The following is a 21,327-nucleotide window of genomic DNA, read 5'->3' as shown; positions in this document are numbered from 1 at the left end:
ATGGGAAAAGCCAACTGATCCCTTTCCTTTAGTCTATTGTGACCTGGCCTCCACAGCTGAACTTCTTCTGGGACTTTTTGACTCATAGCTTAGAAAGAATTAGGGGAAAACACTTGCCAAATTGAGCAGAACAGCTGCTTCCTGATTAACTATTTTTTGAGTGGAACATCCAATTTCATCTTCATAACATGCTTGGATATAAGGAATGAAATGCCACTGTGAAAACAATTCTTTCATTGTAAAAAAATTTTAAAACCGTAATATTCAAAGAAGATAGGGTCTTGGGTTTTTTAATTCTATTTTATTAAAGACTATTAACAGAAGAATATTTACTTTTCCTCAGAAGTTAATAACTATTAATTTAATTACTAGCAGCTCTCTCAGTCTACAAGAAAGTTATGCAATAATGAACATAGCACTTAGCATGTGCCAGGCACTGTCCTAAGTGCTTTTGCATATTTAGTCATTTATTTCTTCCAACAACTCTATGAGGTAGGTCCTATTATATCCATTTTACAGATGAGGAAACTGAGGCACAGGGAGGTTAAGTAACGTGCCCAAATTATACAGTTGGTATATGGCAAAGTCATGTTTTGAACCCAGAGAGTAGGGTCCTGAATCTGTGTTCTTAACCACTATGCCACACCCAGACAATTACTAAAAACCAGGAAGAAAAATTCTTGCCTTTTCAATAAACAGCAGTACACTAATCTCTTAGTACACTAAAGTGAAGTTTTTACCTAATTCTCCAATGTGAAATGTGGGGAATTAAAAAATACATACAGCCAGCAAACTCCTTGACTTTTATGAATGATTCCAAACGAAGAAACTGCTTTATGGGTTGAATTCATGAACTATTCTCTCTTACGGAGACTAGCTGGTGGCCTGTATTTCCAATATCTCTTCCCTACCATGAAAGACATAGCAATGGAGCTGTGTGAAGACTTTTTTTTTTAGAGAAAGTTAATTAGGTCATAGGTGAAACCTATCCCTGGAGTTAGCTGAGAAAGAATTGGGAGAAATCTGAGAAGAGCCCAGTGGGACTTGGTTTCCACGATTCTCATATTTAACCATGAAATTAAAATTAGGAGCAGGGCTAGATGCCATGGTCATAAGCAGATTAGTCAGTGAGTTCCAAAGAGTTCACATACTCTTCTTACTCCTTTTAAAAGTTCACTGTCTGAAGGATGCGAGAATAATGACCACTGAATAAACTCTCTCTTTTATTAAATAAGTAGAAAGAGTTAATAGTTGACTCAAAAGAAAGACAGGAAACATGGTAAGTGCAGGTAAGGGCATTACAAAGCTTGCAAATGAAACCAAATCTCCAAAACATGATGATTTTGCTAAACTATTATAAATAACTCAGGAGAGAAAGCAACATACCCCATGTGAATTATTTTTCACCCCCCGCCACTCAGAGTTCCATCCAGTTGTTGAAGCCTCAAGCAGGTAGTAGAAAATTTTTTAAAAGAGTAATTGAAAACGCAGACTAAGATTTAAATGGTCAACACACAAATGCATAAACGGGATGTTTATAATGTAATGTATATTAAACTAACGTGACCAGAATTATTTTATTTTAAATTACTACATTGCCATGCATGAAAAGAATGGGCCACAGTAAAACAAAAGTAATTATTTCTAAGACTGTTTTTTAATATTTCTAGTTCCGTATGCATTTTCAGCATTTGACACCTGTTCTTTACCATTGTAACCAACACAGAGTTGTTCAAAATAAAGTTTTGACCCAAACTGGACTATGGAGATGCAGATCAGAGTGAGATAAACTCATAACAAGCAAACCAACACCAACAACCAGTAAAAATGTTTCATGGATGTTTATATACCATATTTACAAAAGTGAAGTTAAACCAACTGGTCATTATGTACATGCATTAGTAAATATTGGTAGTTTACATTTACATATATGTGCATTTGTAATAATCAAGTACAAAGATAAATTTTAAATTATTTTTATTTATGAAAAATATATATAATGTGACAAACATACTTCAATTTGAGTGCCTGTTCAATACTCAGTGCTTAAAACTCTTTGGAAAAAAAAAATCCCAAATTACATTCTGATGGAAGATATTAAAAGTAAGAGGTAAGGAAATAATAGTAAGTGTTAAATGTAATTTTAATAAGTAGAGGAGGTGAGCAGAAAGAAGATATACATCCAGGCGGGAATCACATAGCGTAAACCAGATGAAGAATCAGAAATGGCAGATGTGCAGTTTTTCCCAAGATCAGTTCACTCAAAAATGAACACAACAGAGGTACTTTCAGGATAGGGTAAATGAAGCCTTGATAAGGAGTTCATACTGTGAGCCGATGCAGGACTGACTTCCTCCTAGAGGTCCATGTACAAACATGCCTTGGACATCTACCGTAGAGTACGCTACCACGTCAGTTCCTTATTTGGCTTCCTTTAAGAGGCAAGGGTGCTATGTGCCATATAATGACCTCACAAAACTTCAGTAGGCATCTGTCCTTACAGATGAAACAGCGGGTGGGATCAACTCTCTTTCCAAGTACGAGCTGGACTGGAATTCTGGGACCGAGTTTTTTCCTTCTCTAAAGACTGAGGTCCCTAGGGATTAGGGCAACTCACCCCAGTGCAGACAGCCTCAAAATCTTTCCCAGTGTGCTTCCCCTCCCATTCCTGCTGGGGATGGGGTGTGGCGGCCTGGGCCTTCTGCTAGTTGAGGCAGGGGCAGCAGAAGCAGCAGACGGTCCGGCAGGGGTTCTTCTTCTTGTACTGCACGGCCTTGCTCACCTGCACCTTAGCCTGGCCGGTGTAGTCGAGGGTCTTCTGCACGTTGAACTCGATGACGTCCAGGGTGTCAGCCTGCTGCTCCACCAGCATGGCCATCTGCAGGAAGAGGTCGTGCAGGTCGCGGATGCGGCTCTCCAGCCGCAGCATCTCACGGTGGCGGTTCTCGATCTCGTTGAGGGCCGCTCGCGCGCCCTTCACGTCAGCCAGCAGGTTCTCTGAGAACACGTCCCACTTGCCTTGTTCGAACATGTCCTCGATCTGGTCGCCCGACACGTCCTTGCCCATGATCTCCAGCTGGCGCTGGATGCGGATCTTGCAGTTTTCGCGCTGCTTCATCTCGGCCTGGTTGTACTCGAGCATGGCGGCCTGGAACGGGCGGGTGAGAGCGCTGTACTGTGCGCGCGCGATGCGCGCCACGGCCGAGTGCGTGCCGTGCTGGGCCTCGGCGACCTCGCTCAGCGCCTTCATGGCGCTCAGCTTGCGGTGGATGCTCTCGCCCCGGGCCTTGATGTCCTTGGCAATCGAGTTGGTGTCCCGCTTGATGCTGCTGAGGCGTCTCATGGACGTGAGGAAGCGGGTATTCTGCTTTCCCAGCCGCTTCACGTCGTAAGTTAGCTGCTGGTTTTCATCCTGAAGGTCCTGGATGTCTCGGTACAAGGATTCCAGGATGTGGTCCGTCTCGAACACGATATCCTCGGGGGGCGAGTCAAATTCATTGTCCTTGTCTGGGAACTGCTGTTCATACCGCTTGGTTAACTCCACAAGTTCTACTAGCCGGTCCTTCATTATGCCTGTAAATAGAGATACTGAGGTTAAATTCCTCAGAACTTAATTAACTGAGAGTCAGATATTTGCATTGAGGGAATTAAAGATTGAAATAAAGAAACCTTCTGCTCACTGCTCAGCACTCCCAATTCTTTACTCCTGGGTGTAGGTAAGAAATGCACTAAAGGAGCTAAATGTTTCATAACATTTTGCTTATGAGTAAAGGACTAATATGACTGAGAGTCACGAACACACTTGTATTTTATAGCTTGTAGTATCTCAGTGCAATAGCGGAGGTGCCCGGAACTCAATCAGCAATTTCAAATTTTAGATTGCATTGGGAATCCAACTCTTTTTCTTGCTTTACAGTTCTCCAATAATCGCAAATCAAAGCACACCAGAGAAAAGAAAAATAAGAAAAGACTTGCAAGGATAATGATTGTTAATTAAGGCCAGTCAATTTACAAGGCTTTGGGGCCAACTCTAAGTGTTGTCTATCCTGTGTCTATTTCAGCAGTGGTGAGCATCCTGTACATCATAAGACTTTTTTTTTTTTTTGCGTATGCGGGCCTCTCACTGCTATGGCCTCTCCCGTTGCGGAGCACACGCTCCGGACGCGCAGGCTCAACGGCCATGGCTCATGGGCCCAGCCGCTCCGCGGCATGTAGGATCTTCCCGGACCGGGGTGCGAACCCGTGTCCCCTGCATCGGCAGGCGGACTCTCAACCACTGTGCCACCAGGGAAGCCCAAGAATATTTTTTTAGTGATAGAAATCATCGTTTAATTTTTTATCTTAAAAATGTTATAAGAATAAAACATGCTTAAAGTAAAACAACAACAAAATGAACAAAGACAAAAATCTAAAAAGGAAGTATAAAATTTGGTGGAAGCTGAAATCTCCTTGCTCTTCTGCCTAATATCACCTGTACATACTTCAGAGTTTGAATGTCTGTTTGATACTCAGTGCTTAAAAATATTTGGGGGAAAACCCCCAAAATATATTCTACTGGAAGATATTAAGAGTAAAAGAGATAGAGAAATAGTTAAGTGTTTTATGCGATTTTAGTAAGTAGGAGAGGTGAGCAGAAAGAAGATATTTATCTAGGTGGGAATCACATAGCACAAGCCAGATGAAGAATCAGAAGTGAAAGATGTTCAGCTTTTCCCGAGGTCCCTAGTAGTGTATCATTAACAAAACTTAAAAAAAAGTTTTATATGGAAAATTTCAATCGTACACAAGCCCTGTAGCAGTAATGTAACTCCCATTTATCCATCACAGAGCAGCAATATTTGCCCACTTTTAATGGCTTCTTGAAACGAGTTGGCAGCTCAAACAGAATTTCCATGGTTTTGTAAGAGTGGTTCTGATCAGTTCCCTGCTTAGCAAGGCACAACCGTGTTCTCTATGTCCATATTTTTTCCAATGAAGTAAAAACTTTCATTTTTAATAGCATGTACAGATGTCAAAATAATAAACATTTTGCCCTTTTATATAAGATTTCGTGGCTAGAAAGATTTCTTTCTACTATATAATTTGCAGAAAAGAGAGGGAAAATGTCAATAGCAGCATTTAATGGCTACTCAATCTATCAGGGATCTTGCTCTCAAATTAGAAGCTTCTCTCAAGTTGAAGTAATTAATTTTACCACCCCACTAATGGAATGCTGACAAGTTGGATTTAGTGATAAATGGAAAATGGTGAAATACTAACCACAGGTTCTTGTCTGCCATAGTCATTATTTACATAAATTAAGCAAGGTTTTATTCCATAGTGGTGATTTTTAATACAAGTTATCCTGCTTAAAATGCCATTTCTGCTTTCTAGTGACAAAAATCAATACTGGACTTTCTCAGTGATGGGGAAGGTGACTCCTAGAAGCACAACTGAGAGGCAGAAAAAAGACCCAGGCTGGACCAAAACTATGCCTTCCCTGGCCTGAACTGCCTGATATCCAAATATTTCCTCATTTTGAACAAAATTTAAAGACACACCACAAGTTGGGGGGGGGATTTCAATATATGGCAGATAATGGGTTAACTTACTTAATGTATCAATATTAAAAACATCTGCCTCCCCAAAACAAAAAAACCACTTGCCCAAACAAAGACGATGAAAAGGCAATTCATATAAGAAGAACTATAAATGCCAGCGAACACAGGGATAGTTAATATGTATCAGGTACTTACTGTAATGCCAGTAAACATGTTCTAAGCCCTTTTCATGTGCTACCCTCTTTAGTCTTCATACAGACTTCATGAAGTAGGTGTTGTCATTATCAGAGTTGGTAAGTGAGTTTAAGGAGGTTAAGGAACGTACCCAAGGTCCCTGGTAAGTGAAGAGTCCGGCTCTAGAGTAGCCCCACTTAACCACTACAGTCAACTATCTCCGGCAGGTGTATAAAGGTGAGCATGAGGGACTTCACTATCAAAACAAGGAAATGCAAATTCAACCACTGAGATTTCTTTTTGCCCCCTAAGTTGGCAGAAACTTTTTTAGATAATGATTTAAAAGAGAATTCTGTGAACACTGAAAAAAATGCTTATAGGAGGGCAAATTGATAGAACCTTTTTGAGGGCAGTTTAATAGTATGTATAAAAGCTTTTAAAATGTGTATTTGTTTTGTCTTAAGTACATTTATTGTAAGGATATATGCAGGGGTATGTGAAGCTCACTGCTGTAAATATTTTCATCACCACAGTTTTCACAGAAATTCAAAAACGATTTAAAGGCGCAAAAATGAGCTATTGACTGCCACATAATCACAGAGTTTAGAAGGCTATAATGGGATGAAAAGTGTAAATACCATTTTGGGTAGAAAAACTATGTAAAGGGAAGAGAATGAGCAGTGCTACCGTGCATACATCCTGAAATAAAGACTTGAATAATACACATCAAGATGTAGTTTTCTTCAAATTGTGGAATTATAAATGGTTTTAATTACTTCCTTGTGCTATTCTGTATTTTCCAACATTTTTATAATTTCCATATAGATTTATTAATTAAATGAAGCCCCAGAAAACTATAAATATTTGTTTAAAGGACTAACTTCTTTTTTTATTGAAAAATGTGAAAGTGAAATATTTGTTGCATTATTTTTTTAACATCATTATTGGAGTGTAATTGCTTTACAATGTTGTGTTAGTTTCTGCTGTATAACAAAGTGAATCAGCTATACATGTACACATATCCCCATATCCCCTCCCTCTTGTGTCTCCCTCCCACCCTCCCTATCCCACCCCTCTAGGTGGTCACAAAGCACCGAGCTGACCTCCCTGTGCTATGCGGCTGCTTCCCACTAGCTATCTATTCTACATTTGGTAGTGTATATATGTAAAGGACTAACTTTTTAAAGTCCTTCTTTAAGGTGCATGCATTGCAATCAGGTTATCACCTTATATGACATGGGGAAAGTACATTAGTTGACTAGCATCAAGTTGAGCTGTATTTATCTGCTTATGTTAGTATCCAATATATTCTACTCTGAAACAAGGGGATAGGACAGAGAATGGATAAATTTTGATGAACAAGGCAAGAAATGGTGATGGATGCAAGGAAGGCTTGGGAGGCACTATCATGGAAGGTAAGGGTGGTTAAGGGGAAGCACCACACACCAGAACATTAGGAGCCTGCTTGTTGGTCTCCCACTACTCCTAGACAGGTCCCAGGCTCTGTATTACTCTCCTAAAGCCCCGAAAAAGCTATTTGGGGGGATTATTTCATTCATAATATGAAGAGCAAAGTGCACTGCAATCATATAGAAAATGGCCTTGGAAGAATATAGTCAGAGGCAGTCACCCCTTCTCAAGACCTAACAACATGAAGCCATGGGTCCTAAATCAGGTGAAGGTCTAAGCTCACTTGAAGGCTCAAGTCCATAATCTGGTAAGGAGAGAGTCAGGAAGGGTGTGGGGAACTCAAGATTCTCTCTGCAGGTGTAGACAAGAAAGTAGCCTTTACCTTGCCTTCCGGCCCACCTTTTCTGGCCCAGCCCAGCCCCAAATGAGTTGGTCCCACTGATCTAGAAGGTTTCCTGGTTGCCAAGGAGGAAACATTAGGAAAACTACAACAGAAAAAAGTCAACCAAGAGGCTTCTAAAACTGTTCCCCAAAAGGTTAAAATGGGGGAGACCTTCAAGATGGCAGAGGAGTAAGACGTGGAGATCACCTTCCTCCCCACAAATACATCAGAAATACACCTACACGTGGAACAACTCCTACAGAACACCTACTGAACGCTGGCAGAAGACCTCAGACCTCCCAAAAGGTAAGAAATCCCCCACGTACCTGGGTAGGGCAAAAGAAAAAAGGAAAAACAGAGACAAAAGAATAGGGATGGGACCTGCACCAGTGGGACGGAGCTGTGAAGGAGGAAAGGTGTCCACACACTAGGAAGACCCTTCGCGGGCGGAGACTGTGGGTGGCGGAGGCGGGTAAGCTTTGGAGCCGCGGAGGACAGCGCAGCAACAGGGGTGCGGAGGACAATGCGGAGAGACTCCCTCACAGAGGATCAGGGCCAACCGGCACTCACCAGCCCGAGAGGCTTGTCTGCTTACCCGCCGGGGCGGGCGGGGCTGGGAGCTGAGGCTCGGGCTTTGGGCGGAGCGCAGGGAGAGGACTGGGGTTGGCGGCATGAACACAGCCTGAAGGGTTTAGTGCACCACGGCTAGCCGGGAGGGAGTCTGGGAGAAAGTATGGACCTGCTGAAGAGGCAAGAAACCATTGTTTCGGGGTGAGCGAGGAGAGGGGATTCAGAGCACCACCTAAACGAGCTCCAGGGACGGGCGCGAGCCACGGCTATCAGCGCGGACCCCAGAGACGGGCATGAGACGCTAAGGCTGCTGCTGCCGCCACCAAGAAGCCTGTGTGCCAGCACAGGTCACTATCCACACCTCCCCTCCCGGGAGACTGTGCAGCCCGCCACTGCCAAGGTCCCGGGATCCAGGGACAACTTCCCCGGGAGAACGCACGGCGTGCCTCAGGCTGGTGCAACGTCACGCCGGCCTCTGCCGCCGCAGGTGCGCCCCGCCTCCGTACCCCTCCCTCCCCCCGGCCTGAGTGAGCCAGAGCCCCTGAATCAGCTGCTCCTTTAACCCCGTCCTGTCTGAGCAAAGAACAGATGCCCTCAGGCAACCTACACGCAGAGGCGGGTCCAAATCCAAAGCTGAGCCCCGGAAGCTGTGCGAACGAAGAAGAGAAAGGGAAATCTCTCCCAGCAGCCTCAGGAGCAGCGGATTAAATCTCCACAATCAACTTGATGTACCTGCATCTGTGGAATACCTGAATAGACAACGAATCATTGCAAAATTGAGGCGATGGACTTTGGGAGCAACTGTAGACTTGGGGTTTGCTGTATACGACTGACTGGTTTCTGGGTTTATGTTTATCTTAGTTTAGTATTTAGCGTTTATTATCATTGGTAGATTTGTTTATTGATTTGGTTGCTGTCTTCCTTTTTCTTTCATATATAGATATATATATTTATTTTCTTTTTCTCGTTTTGTGAGTGTGTATGGGTATGCTTCTTTGTGTGATTTTGTCTGTATAGCTTTGCTTTTACCGTTTGTCCTAGGGTTCTGTCTGTCCATTATTATTTTGTTTTTTTTTAATATAGTTTTTAGCACTTGTTATCATTGATGGATCTGTTTCTTGGTTTGGTTGCCCTCTTCTTCCTTTTTTCTTTTTTTTTTTACTTTAAAAATTTTTTATTTTTAATAATTAAAAATTTTTTTATTTTAAAAACTTTATTTCTTTATACTTTCTCTTTTTCTTTCCTTTTTTCTCCCTTTTCTTCTGAGCCATGTGGCTGACAGGGTCTTGGTGCTCCAGCCGGGTGTCAGGCCTGCACCTCTGAGGTGGGAGAGCCAAGTTCAGGACACTGGTCCACCAGAGACCTCCTGGCTCCATGTAATATCAATTGGCGAAAGCTCTCCCAGAGATCTCCATCTCAACGCTAAGACCCAGCTCAACTCAACGACCAGCAAGCTACAGTGCTGGACACCCTATGCCAAACAACTAGTGAGACAGGAACACAACCCCACCCATTAGTAGAGAGGCTGCCTAAAATCATAAGAAGGTCACAGACACCCTGAAACACACCACCGTATGCGGTCCTGCCCACCAGAAAGACAAGATCCAGCCTCATCCACCAGAACACAGGCACTAGTTGCCTCCACCAGGAAACCTACACAACCCACTGAACCAACTTTAGATACTGTGGGCAGACACCAAAAACAACGGGAACTACAAACCTGCAACCTGCGAAAAGGAGACCCCAAACACAGTAAGTTAAGCAAAATGAGAACACAGAGAAACACACAGCAGATGAAGAAGCAAGGTAAAAACCCACCAGACCTAACAAATGAAGAGGAAATAGGCAGTCTACCTGAAAAAGAATTCAGAGTAATGACAGTAAAGATGATCCAAAATCTTGGAAATAGAATGGAGAAAATACAAGAAACGTTTCACAAGGGCCTAGAAGAACTGAAGAGCAAACAAACAATGATGAACAACACAGTAAATGAAATTAAAAATACTCTAGAAGGAATCAATAGCAGAATAACTGAGGCAGAAGAACGGATATGTGACCTGGAAGATAAAATAGTGGAAATAACCACTTCAGAGCAGAATAAAGAAAAAAGAATGAAAAGAATTGAGGAACATCTCAGAGACCTCTGGGACAATACTAAATGCACCAACATTTGAATTATAGGGGTCCCAGAAGAAGAAGAGAAAAAGAAAGGGACTGAGAAAATATTTGAAGAGATTATAGTTGGAAACTTCCCTAATATGAGAAAGGGAATAGTCAATCAAGTCCAGGAAGCACAAAGAGTCCCATACAGGATAAATCCAAGGAGAAATACGCCAAGACACATATTAATCAGACTATCAAAAATTAAATACAAAGAAAAAATATTAAAAGCAGTAAGGGAAAAACAACAAATAACATACAAGAGAATCCCCATAAGGTTAACAGCTGATCTTTCAGCAGAAACTCTGCAAGCCAGAAGGGAGTGGCAAGACATATTTAAAATGATGAAACGGAAAAACCTACAACCAAGATTAGTCTACCCAGCAAGGATCTCACTGAGATTCAATGGAGAAATTAAAACCTTTAGAGACAAGCAAAAGCTAAGAGAATTCAGCACCACCAAACCAGCTTTACAAATGCTAAAGGAACTTCCCTAGGCAGGAAACACAAGAGAAGGAAAAGACCTACAATAACAAACCCAAAACAATTAAGAAAATGGTAATAGGAACATACATATCGATAATTACCTTAAATGTAAATGGATTAAATGCTCCCACCAAAAGACACAGACTGGCTCAATGGATACAAAAACAAGACCCATATATATATGCTGTCTAGAAGAGAACCACTTCAGACCTAGGGATACACACAGACTGAAAGTGAGGGGATGAAAAGAGGTATTCCATGCAAATGGAAATCAAAAGAAAGCTGGAGTAGCAATTCTCATATCAGACAAAATAGACTTTAAAATAAAGACTATTACCAGGGACAAAGAAGGACACTACATAATGATCAAGGGATCAATCCAAGAAGAAGCTATAACAATTATAAATATTTATGCACCCAACACAGGAGCACCTCAATACATAAGGCAATGCTAACAGCCATAAAAGGGGAAATCAACAGAGAATCATAGTAGGGGACTTTAACACACCCCACTTTCACCAATGGACAGATCATCCAAAATGAAAATACATAAGGAAACACAAGCTTTAAATGATACATTAAACAAGATGGACTTAATTGATATTTATAGAACATTCTATCCAAAAGCAACAGAATATACTTTCTTCTCAAGTTCTCATGGAACATTCTCCAGGATAGATCATATCTTGGGTCACATATCAAGCCTTGGTAAATTTAAGAAAATTGAAATCGTATCAAGTATCTTTTCCGACAACAACGCTATGAGACTAGATATCAATTCCAGGAAAAAAAATCTGTAAAAAATACAAACACATGGAGGCTAAACAATACACTACTAAATAACCAAAAGCTCACTGAAGAAATCAAAGAGGAAATCAAAAAGTACCTACAAACAAATGACAATGAAAACACGATGACCCAAAACCTATGGGATGCAGCAAAAGCAGTTCTAAGAGGGAATTTTATAGCAATACAATCCTACTTCAAGAAACCAGAAACATCTCAAATAAACAACCTAACCTTACACCTAAAGCAATTAGAGAAAGAAGAACAAAAAAACCCCAAAGTTAGCAGAAGGAAAGAAATCATAAAGATCAGAGCAGAAATAAATGAAAAAGAAATGAAGGAAATGATAGCCAAGATCAGTAAAACTAATAGCTGGTTCTTTGAGAAGATAAACAAAATTGATAAACCATTAGCCAGACTCACCAAGAAAAAAAGGGAGAAAAATCAACAGAATTAGAAACGAAAAAGGAGAAGTAATAACTGACACTGCAGAAATACAAAGGATCATGAGAGATTACTACAAGCAACTATATGCCAATAAAATGGACAACCTGAAAAAAATGGACAAATTCTTAGAAAAGCACAACTTCCCAAGACTGAACCAGGAAGAAATAGAAAACATAAACAGACCAATCACAAGCACTGAAATTGAGACTGTGATTAAAAATCTTCCAAGAAACAAAAGCCCAGAACCAGATGGCTTCACAGGTGAATTCTACCAAACATTTAGAGAAGAGCTAACACCTATCCTTCTCAAACTTTTCCAAAATATAGCAGAGGGAGGAACACACCCAAACTCATTCTACGAGGCCACCATCACCCTGATACCAAAACCAGACAAAGATGTCACAAAGAAAGAAAACTACAGGCCAATATCACTGATGAACATAGATGCAAAAATCCTCAGCAAAATACTAGCAAACAGAATCCAACAGCACATTAAAAGGATCATACACCATGATCAAGTGGGGCTTATCCCAGGAATGCAAGGATTTTTTCAATATATGTAACTCAATCAATGTGATAAACCATATTAACAAATTGAAGGAGAAAAACCATATGATCATCTCAATAGACGAAGAAAAAGCTTTTGACAAAATTCAACACCCATTTATGGTAAAAACCCTCCAGAAAGTAGGCAGAGAGGGAACTTACCTCCACATAATAAAGGCCATATATGACAAATCCACAGCCAACATCGTTCTCAATGGTGAAAAACTGAAGCCATTTCCTCTAAGATCAGGAACAAGACAAGGCTGTCCACTCTCACCACTATTATTCAACATAGTTTTGGAAGTTTTAGCCACAGCAGTCAGAGAAAAAAAAGAAATAAAAGGAATCCAAATCGGAACAGAAGTAAAGCTGTCACTGTTTGCATATGACATGATACTATACATAGAGAATCCTAAAGATACTACCAGAAAACTACTAGAGCTAATCAATGAATTGGGTAAAGTAGCAGGATACAAAATTAATGCACAGAAATCTCTTGCATTCCTATACACTAATGCTGAAAAATCTGAAAGAAAAATTAAGGAAACACTCCCATTTACCACTATGACAAAAAGAATAAAATACCTAAGAATAAACCTACCTAAGGAGACAAAAGACCTGTATGCAGAAAACTATAAGACACTGCTGAAAGAAATTAAAGATGATACAAACGGAGAGATATACCATGTTCATGCATCAGAAGAATCAACATTGTGAAAATGACTCTACTACCCAAAGCAATCTACAGGTTCAATGCAATCCCTATCAAATCACCAATGACATTTTTCACAGAACTAGAAAAAAAAATTCACAATTTGTATGGAAACACAAAAGACCCCGAATAGCCAAAGCAATCTTGAGAACGAAAAATGGAGCTGGAGGAATCAGGCTCCCTGATTTCAGACTATACTACAATGCTACAGCCATCAAGACAGTATGGTACTGGCACAAAAACAGAAATATAGATCAATGGAACAGGATAGAAAACCCAGAGATAAGCCCATGCACATATGGTCACCTTATTTTTGATAAAGGAGGCAAGAATATACAATGGAGAAAAGACAGCCTCTTCAATAAGTGGTGCTGGGAAAACTGGACAGCTACATGTGAAAGAATGAAATTAGAACACTCCGTAACACCATACACAAAAATAAACTCAAAATGGATTAAAGACCTAAATGTAAGGCCAGACACTATAAAACTCTTAGAGGAAAAAATAGGCAGAACACTCTATGACATAAATCACAGCAAGATACATTTTGACCCACCTCCTAGAGAAATGGAAATAAAAACAAGAATAAACAAATGGGACCTAATGAAACTTAAAAGCTTTTGCACAGCAAAGGAAACCATAAACAAGACCAAATGACCACCCTCAGAATGGGAGAAAATATTTGCAAATGAAGCAATTGACAAAGGATTAATCTCCAAAATTTACAAGCAGCTCATGCAGCTCAATAACAAAAAAAAACACAACACAATCCAAAAAATGGGCAGAAAACCTAAATAGACATTTCTCCAAAGAAGATATACAGACTGCCAACAAACACATGAAAGAATGCTCAACATCATTAATCATTAGAGAAATGCAAATCAAAACTGTAATGAGGTATCACCTCACACCAGTCAGAATGGCCATCAAAAAATCTAGAAACAAAAAATGCTGGAGAGGGTGTGGAGAAAAGGGAACCCTCTTGCACCGTTGGTGGGAATGTAAATTGATACAGCCACTATGGAGAACAGTATGGAGGTTCTTTAAAAAACTAAAAATAGAACTCCCATACGACCCAGCAATCCCACTACTGGGCATATCCCTGAAAAACCATAATTCAAAAAGAGACATGTACCACAATGTTCATTGCAGTTCTATTTACAGTAGCCAGGACATGGAAGCAACCTAAGTGTTCATCAACTGATGAATGGATAAAGAAGATGTGGCACTTATATACAATGGAATATTACTCAGCCATAAAAGGAAACAAAATTGAGTTATTTGTAGTGAGGCGGATGGCCCTAGAGACTTTCATACAAAGTGAAATAAGTCAGAAGGAGAAAAATAAATACTGTATGCTAACACATACATATGGAATCTAAAAAAAAAAAAAAAAGGTTATGAAGAACCTAGGGGCAGGACAGGAATAAAGACGCAGACGTAGAGAATGGACTTGAGGACACGGGGAGGGGGAAGGGTAAGCTGGGACGAAGTGAGAGAGCAGCATTGACATATATACACTACCAAATGTAAAACAGATAGCTAGTGGGAAGCAGCACATAGCACAGGGAGATCAGCTCGGAGCTTTGTGACCACCTAGTGAGGTGGGATACGGAGGGTGGGAGGGAGACGCAAGAGGGAGGAAATATGGGGATATATGTATATGTATAGCTGATTCACTTTGTTATAAAACAGAAAATAACACACCACTGTAAAGCAATTATACTCCAATAAAGATGTTAAAACAAAAAAAAAGGTTAAAATGTACTCCTTACTGTAGTTATACCAAAATATAGAAGTAGGCATAGAAAGAACATCAAAATAAGCTACACACTCAAGAGCCTAGTTCTATATGGTGATATCTGAAAAAGGGAACTGTGGCAAATGAGAAAGAAAAGTCAAACAATTCTGTTGACTTTCCTATCTCATTATGATAAAGGATAATGTAATAAACTTTGGTAAATTGTATTCATAAAGTTGTTAAAATAAACCCTGCTTTGATTCACATGGAGATGAAGAATTTAAAAGAAAATTTACAACCAGCTACCAGAAATCTGCTTCTGTTTTCTAATTTTCTTTTCAGGCACGTATGTCATCTGTCCTGAGACCTGAATCCCATAGGGAAGTTGGGGAAATTATGTAAGCCTTCTTTCGTTGGGCAATATGATTTAATGTAAGAGAAAATAAAGAGACAGATGATGGTAGCTCAGTGACTCTCAGACTTTAGGACGCAACAGCAACTTTTGGAGAGCCACAAACATTACAGATGGCTGAGACCATGGAGGTTCTGATTCAGAGGGTCTAGGATGACCTATGGGTGATTTTAATGCACATTCAAATTTGTGACCCATTCCATAGATACTTACCATAGCAGCTTTTTATTCATAAACATCATGCAATACTGAATGATAATAGTCCCCAGGTTGGGGCAGTTTTGATAAGCAAACAACTGATACGGAAGGATTCAGAAAGATAGGGAAAGGAAGATTCAGAAAATAGGTTTCTACCTACCTCAGAAGATCAATGAGTGGGAGTTATGACTACCTAAACAACGCAACATGCTGGGTGCTACAAGGAATAACCAATGAAAGCATTATTCCTTACTTGCTTCTAAGGGAACCAGTTATAAACAACAACACATAGTCGTATCTCTGATCATAAAAGAGAGGCTTTGTGCCGACTTATTTTAAGGAGAACAAGAAAAAAACTGTTCGTACATAGTTTCGGGCTAAGTTGCCCCCAGCCCCCTCCTGTCCACCAGAAATTCATATGTTGAAGCCCTAATCCCAGTACTTCAGAATATAATTCTATTTGGAGATAAGGTCTTTAAAGAGAGAATTAAGTTTAAAAGAGATCTTTATATAATACATACATTATAATACCTTAAGCAATACCTATACTGAGTAAATTTTGCCTACTACCAGGAAAAAATAAAAACCTATCCCTGTTTCGTAGCAATATGTGAGAAACTTCAGACACAGGGACATACAATGCGGAGCAGTGGATATACAAATCATATGAGGTTTATTATGGAGATCAACTTATAGATTACAGGAGGGGAAGGAATCCAAAAGCAGGGAAGAGCTTTCCTTTCTGTATTTACAATGAAGAGATGTTTTAGAGACTACTCCTATGTAATGTGAGTCCAGAAAGTTTAGGATTCTTGTTTCAACAGAAACTAAAGTACACATTTAGACACACACATACACACACATATAAACACACAGAGGATTCAATTACTGGTAAAACTAAAAAGATCCTGCCCCCAGACATATGCTCCAAATGAGCACTTTCAAGCAGTGACTTGAAACGTAGCACCCAGGGACTTCCCTGGCGGTCCAGTGATTAAGGCTCCGTGCTTCCACTGCAGGGGGCACAGGTTCAATCCCTGGTTGGGGAACTAAGATCCTGCATGCCTCAGGGTGTGGCCAAAAAAAAAAAAATCCCACAAAAAACAAGAAATGTAGCACCCACATTTTGATTTTCAGATTTTATAATCTCTATCTCCTATATCCTGATTTTATACCAATTTAAAAAATCTTGTTAAAAGAAAATGATGGGGCTTCCCTGGTGGCGCAGTGGTTGAGAGTCCGCCTGCCGATGCAGGGGACACAGGTTCGTGCCCCGGTCTGGGAAGATCCCACATGCCGCGGAGCGGCTGGGCCCGTGAGCCATGGCCGCTGAGCCTGCGTGTCCGGAGCCTGTGCTCCGCAACGGGAGAGGCTACAACAGTGAGAGGCCCGCGTACCGCAAAAAAAAAAAAAAAAAAAAAAAAAAAAAAAAAGAAAATGATGATTACAAATCAGAATGTGTCTTTATGCCTAGGTCCACCACTGGTCCATATGGTGCCTTGATGAGCCCTTGTATAGGGACCATATGACATCTGCCATATGACATCTCTGGGTGGATGCAGCCCTGCTCCAGGGCACAGGGACTGATAATCTGGGCATGGGACAGGTTTCCAGCCCCCACTCATCCTTGTGCTGAACACAACTTGCACAGCCCTACAGGATCACCCTAAAAACACCTTTCTCGACCACCTTGCCCGGTCACTCCTACCCATTACCACCACAGACCTGCAGTAGGGGCCAGGAAATCCCATAGGTCCTGTGTCACAGTAATTTAGCGGTTACTTTTTAGGACACACCATAGTAACACGACCCTTAAAGGGCAAGGAGTGTACTTTCCCAGCCAGGTTGATTCAGATCCATAAATAATAATTTCACTCAAATAAGTAAAACCTGTGTTTTAAGCAACTTGCCTAAAGTCACACAGTTAATAAATATGGAACTGAGATCTGAATCCAGAAAATCTGACTTGAGATCCCTTCTGTAAACCACAAAGCTACACTAGCTTCTTTTTCCTGAGCCTCGCCCTAAAAAGGTTTCTGAAATCGTTAATCTTATAGGGAACTTACTCCCTGTCTTAGTCCATCTGAGTTGCTGTAACAACATACTACATACTGGATGGCTTATAAGCAACAGAAATTTGCTTATAAACAACGGAAATTTATTTCTCACAGTTCTGGAGGCTGGAAGTCTGAAATCAGGGTGCCAGCATGGTCAGGTTCTCTGTCTGGTAAAGGCCTGCTTCCTCGTTCATAAAGGCCTGCTTCCTCGGCCTTCTTCTCACGGTAACCTCACATGGCAGAAGTGGCAAGCAAGCTCTCTGGGGTCTCTTTTACGGGGCCACTAATCCCATTCATGAGGGCTCCACCCTCATGACCTAGTCACTTCCCAAAGACCTCACCTCCCAATACCATCACCTTGGGGGTTAGGATTTCAACACATCAATTTTGGGGGGAACACAAGCATCCAGATTGTAGCATTCCCTAATTGACGTTTTATATTTGAAGCAATTATTAGCTTCTAATAACCTAGATCTGGATGAACACATGAAAATCTTTTCACTATTACAACCATTACCTTCTCTCCCACAATAATCTCTTCATATCAGTCTCCCCAACACTGTAATGTTTCAGTTATTAGAGCACTCAATCAGGTATAGTCACTCATCACAACTGTCCAAAAGCCCACAAAATTACTAGCAATCACAGATAATTCTCTTCTAACAAAGATTCACTGTGGTTATGACTGACCCAAGACTGTTGAAATACCAAAGCACTGATACTTGGAGGTAGAAGTTTTACAGTCAGGGACATAAAATTGACAATTGAGAGAATGCTAGCAGATGGCCTTGCTAAGGGAGAAAGTAAAGAGCGGAGCGCTCCAGGTTCAAGGGTCAAATCATCCATACGAGTTTTATCTGTATCAGCATTTACAAACAAACACAGTTGTTGCTGTATCTTACCTCTGATTTGGCTTTGGCCTTGGAATGTGAAGCAAACTTTTGTCTGGAAAATACAGAGGAAATCTATGTAGAAAGAAAAAATGATGGGGAATAAATCATTGAGTCTAGTTTAATTAAACTTTATATTTCATAAAAATATAAAGTTTTTTTTTATGGAGTATTTTAAAAAAGAGAAGTCAATAGAGTTTTCAGAATCATTAATGACTTTTCTTTTCCAACTCATAATACTAGCTAAGGACAATCCCACAGAATTTTTACATTTCTTTTTCTGTTCCTCTTCCTCTTAAAGTCCTATAAGCCACTGATCCTAATCCTGTTGGCTGGTTACTCCTCTTTAATCCTCCAAGGAAACAAATTATTATTTTCAGCTGGCATTTTTTACACGACTGCAGAAAAATCTCAGTTATCCAACATCATCAGTGCATGAGGTTTTCTCGTGTAAGTGACTTTTACCTAACCAAAGTTTCTCCCTTCAAACTTGAAAAGTATTCACTCCTTTTTGTTGGAAATCCTCTTCTAAACTGCATTGACATATTTCATTGCTTCCTTAAAGAGAGAACATTGGACACAATTTATTGGTGACTCAGATAATCATTACTAACATCTTTGAACTGTGTGATGATGCACTTTTGTTTTGAAATGTTTCTCTTTCCTCATGGTTACAAGGTCAAACCTTACCACAGTCATCTCCATATACTGCTGTTGACATTCCTCTCTCTCCCCATACAGGTTGTATCAGACCAAGAAATTATATAAAAACCAAGCATTTAACAATGGTAAGCTATAAGTGGGTCAGCAACACTCTAGAGTCAAAACTAAGTAAAGCAAGGAAAGAAAAACTAACTCAGTCAGTGGCAAACTGTGTCCAGAGTGTCCAATGTGAGCCTGCCTTTTTACCGGACAACTGATATATATAACCAACCCATCAACAATCTTCACAATAACTATGAAAGCACCAAATTGTTAGATTATTTCCATGATGTGATGACCATCAATTCATAACCTACTTTCTTGACCTGACTTCCTATGTGGCCCATTCTTTCCCCCCCAAATATGTACATACTCTTTGTGAACAGTTGAAAAAAATTTTTCAACCAACATTCTTTCCATGTCCTCCAATCAAGAGGGATAGACTATTTCTCAACTTCTTGAATTTGGAGTGCGGCCATTGGACTGGAACTTGCTTTGGCTAATGAGATGTCAGTAACTATAATGCAAGCAGAGGCTTGAAAAGCACTTGTGCAAAAGAGCTTATTACTCTTGTAACAGACCCCTGATACAACCATATGAAGAAGCCTGGGCTAGCCTGCAGGAGGATGAGACCCAGGGGTTTTAGTAATCCCGGCTGAACCCAGCCCACAGGTAACCCACCGACTGACTGTAGCCACATGAATGAGCCAGGAGACACCAACAGAAGATGGATCAGCCAATCGAAAGAACTGTGAGAAATAATTAATCATTGCTGTTGAAGCCATTAAGATTTGTAGCAGTTTCTTAAGCCACAAAAACTAACATACAGAAATTGGTACCTAGAAGTAGCATGTTGCCATAACAAAAACCTAAAATAGTCAGTATCAGCTTTGGGACCAGACAGCAGGTGAAAAGTAGTGAGATAACTATTAGCAAAACCCAGAAAAATAGCATGCAAACTGTCTGTGGAGAGTGGAGAAGTGATGAGGAAACTGTACAGCAGTCAGGGAAAAAGGCAACCCACATTCTGCTGCAGCAAAACAACTGGCAAAAGTGATGTCTGTGGCAGCATGAAAGATACACAGTGAACTTTGGAGTTAGCTGCAGAGATCTCCAGGAGGAATGTTGCAAAGGTTCACTGAGTGTTTCTAGCTGCATATAAGGTTCTGCAAAAGAGGGATGAGCTGAAAAATGAATTATCTGGTTAATAAGCATTATTTAGAGAAAATAGAGAAGAACCAGAACTCACGTGACTGGAAAAGAAAATCTTTTATCTCTCCAGTCTCTTCAGCTGGAGGACAAGAATTTTAGAGCAAGAAATGGCCTCAGAGTGAAGACCTTTGTAAAATTTAACGTGGTGCCTCATAGCGCTTCTCAGCTGGACAAAAGGGCCTCTAAGACTCCCTGAGGCACTGTCTCATAGCAGCTTGATGCTCAACCCACAGGAGAGAAAGATATGTCTGACTTGAAAAAAAATTCTGGCTGTGGGTTTCAGGGGCCTGAACCCTACGGGATTCTTAGGAAATGCACAATGTTTTTAAGAGAGTTTTACTGACAAGCACAAAAGTATGACCTAAAAGAGACAGAGACCATTCAAAGAAAAAGAGGCCTCTGGATGCTCGAGTTTTTACAGTAAGAACTAGGCTAAGGAAATTAGTTAGAAGCAAAAATAAGCCATTTCTTATGGAAAAGGAAGAATGTTTCAGAGGGTAGAGCCAAGAGCAGTAGAGAAATAGACACCAGTGACCCATTCCCGAGGAAGAGAACTGGGTCCTAATCAAGGAACCTCCCCTTGCTCAGGAGTGGGGGGACACCTAGCAGCACGGACCTGGATAGAGCTGCTGTGGAGTGCTGATGCTGTTTATATCGTTTCTGTAGTTTTGGGGGGGGTTATCTTTTCCCTATTTCACCATGATACGTTGGGTGTGTATGGGGAAGTAACTTGTTTATGATAACTAAAAACTATGATAACTAGATAACTAAAATATATGATAGTTATGTTATATATAGAGTATATATATCATATCTATATGCTATATAGATATATGATAGTTATCTATGATAACTAGATAACTAAAAAGTTCATTGTCTCAGGATCAAGAGGATCCACATCT

At 40.4% G+C, this 21,327-nt stretch overlaps 1 protein-coding gene across 3 annotated transcripts in view; it reads right to left on the bottom strand.

The window, feature by feature from the left end:
* Positions 1-1,199: 1,199 nt before the first annotated feature.
* STX11 (syntaxin 11) overlaps positions 1,200-21,327 on the bottom strand; it is a 39,115-nt gene continuing 18,987 nt past the window's right edge. The window contains exons 2-3 of one of the 3 annotated variants that reach the window (XM_022558434.3): positions 18,524-18,566; positions 1,200-3,573 (exon numbers count right to left, since the gene is read on the bottom strand). In XM_022558434.3, coding sequence (XP_022414142.3) covers positions 2,705-3,573; positions 18,524-18,566 — 912 coding nt within the window. In that variant the 3' untranslated portion in view covers positions 1,200-2,704. Of the gene's footprint in view, positions 3,574-18,523; positions 18,587-21,327 lie in introns of all 3 variants that reach the window. The other 2 variants (XM_022558442.2, XM_022558450.2) reach the window with 2 other exon arrangements.

Source organism: Delphinapterus leucas, chromosome 12 (assembly GCF_059928025.1).
Source record: "Delphinapterus leucas isolate spDelLeu-1000000601 "Yukka" chromosome 12, BTC_Dleu_Yukka2, whole genome shotgun sequence".
NCBI classification, from domain to species: domain Eukaryota; kingdom Metazoa; phylum Chordata; class Mammalia; order Artiodactyla; family Monodontidae; genus Delphinapterus; species Delphinapterus leucas.
Note: the sequence above shows the minus strand (reverse complement) of the source record. Positions and strands in the feature narration are given on the sequence as shown.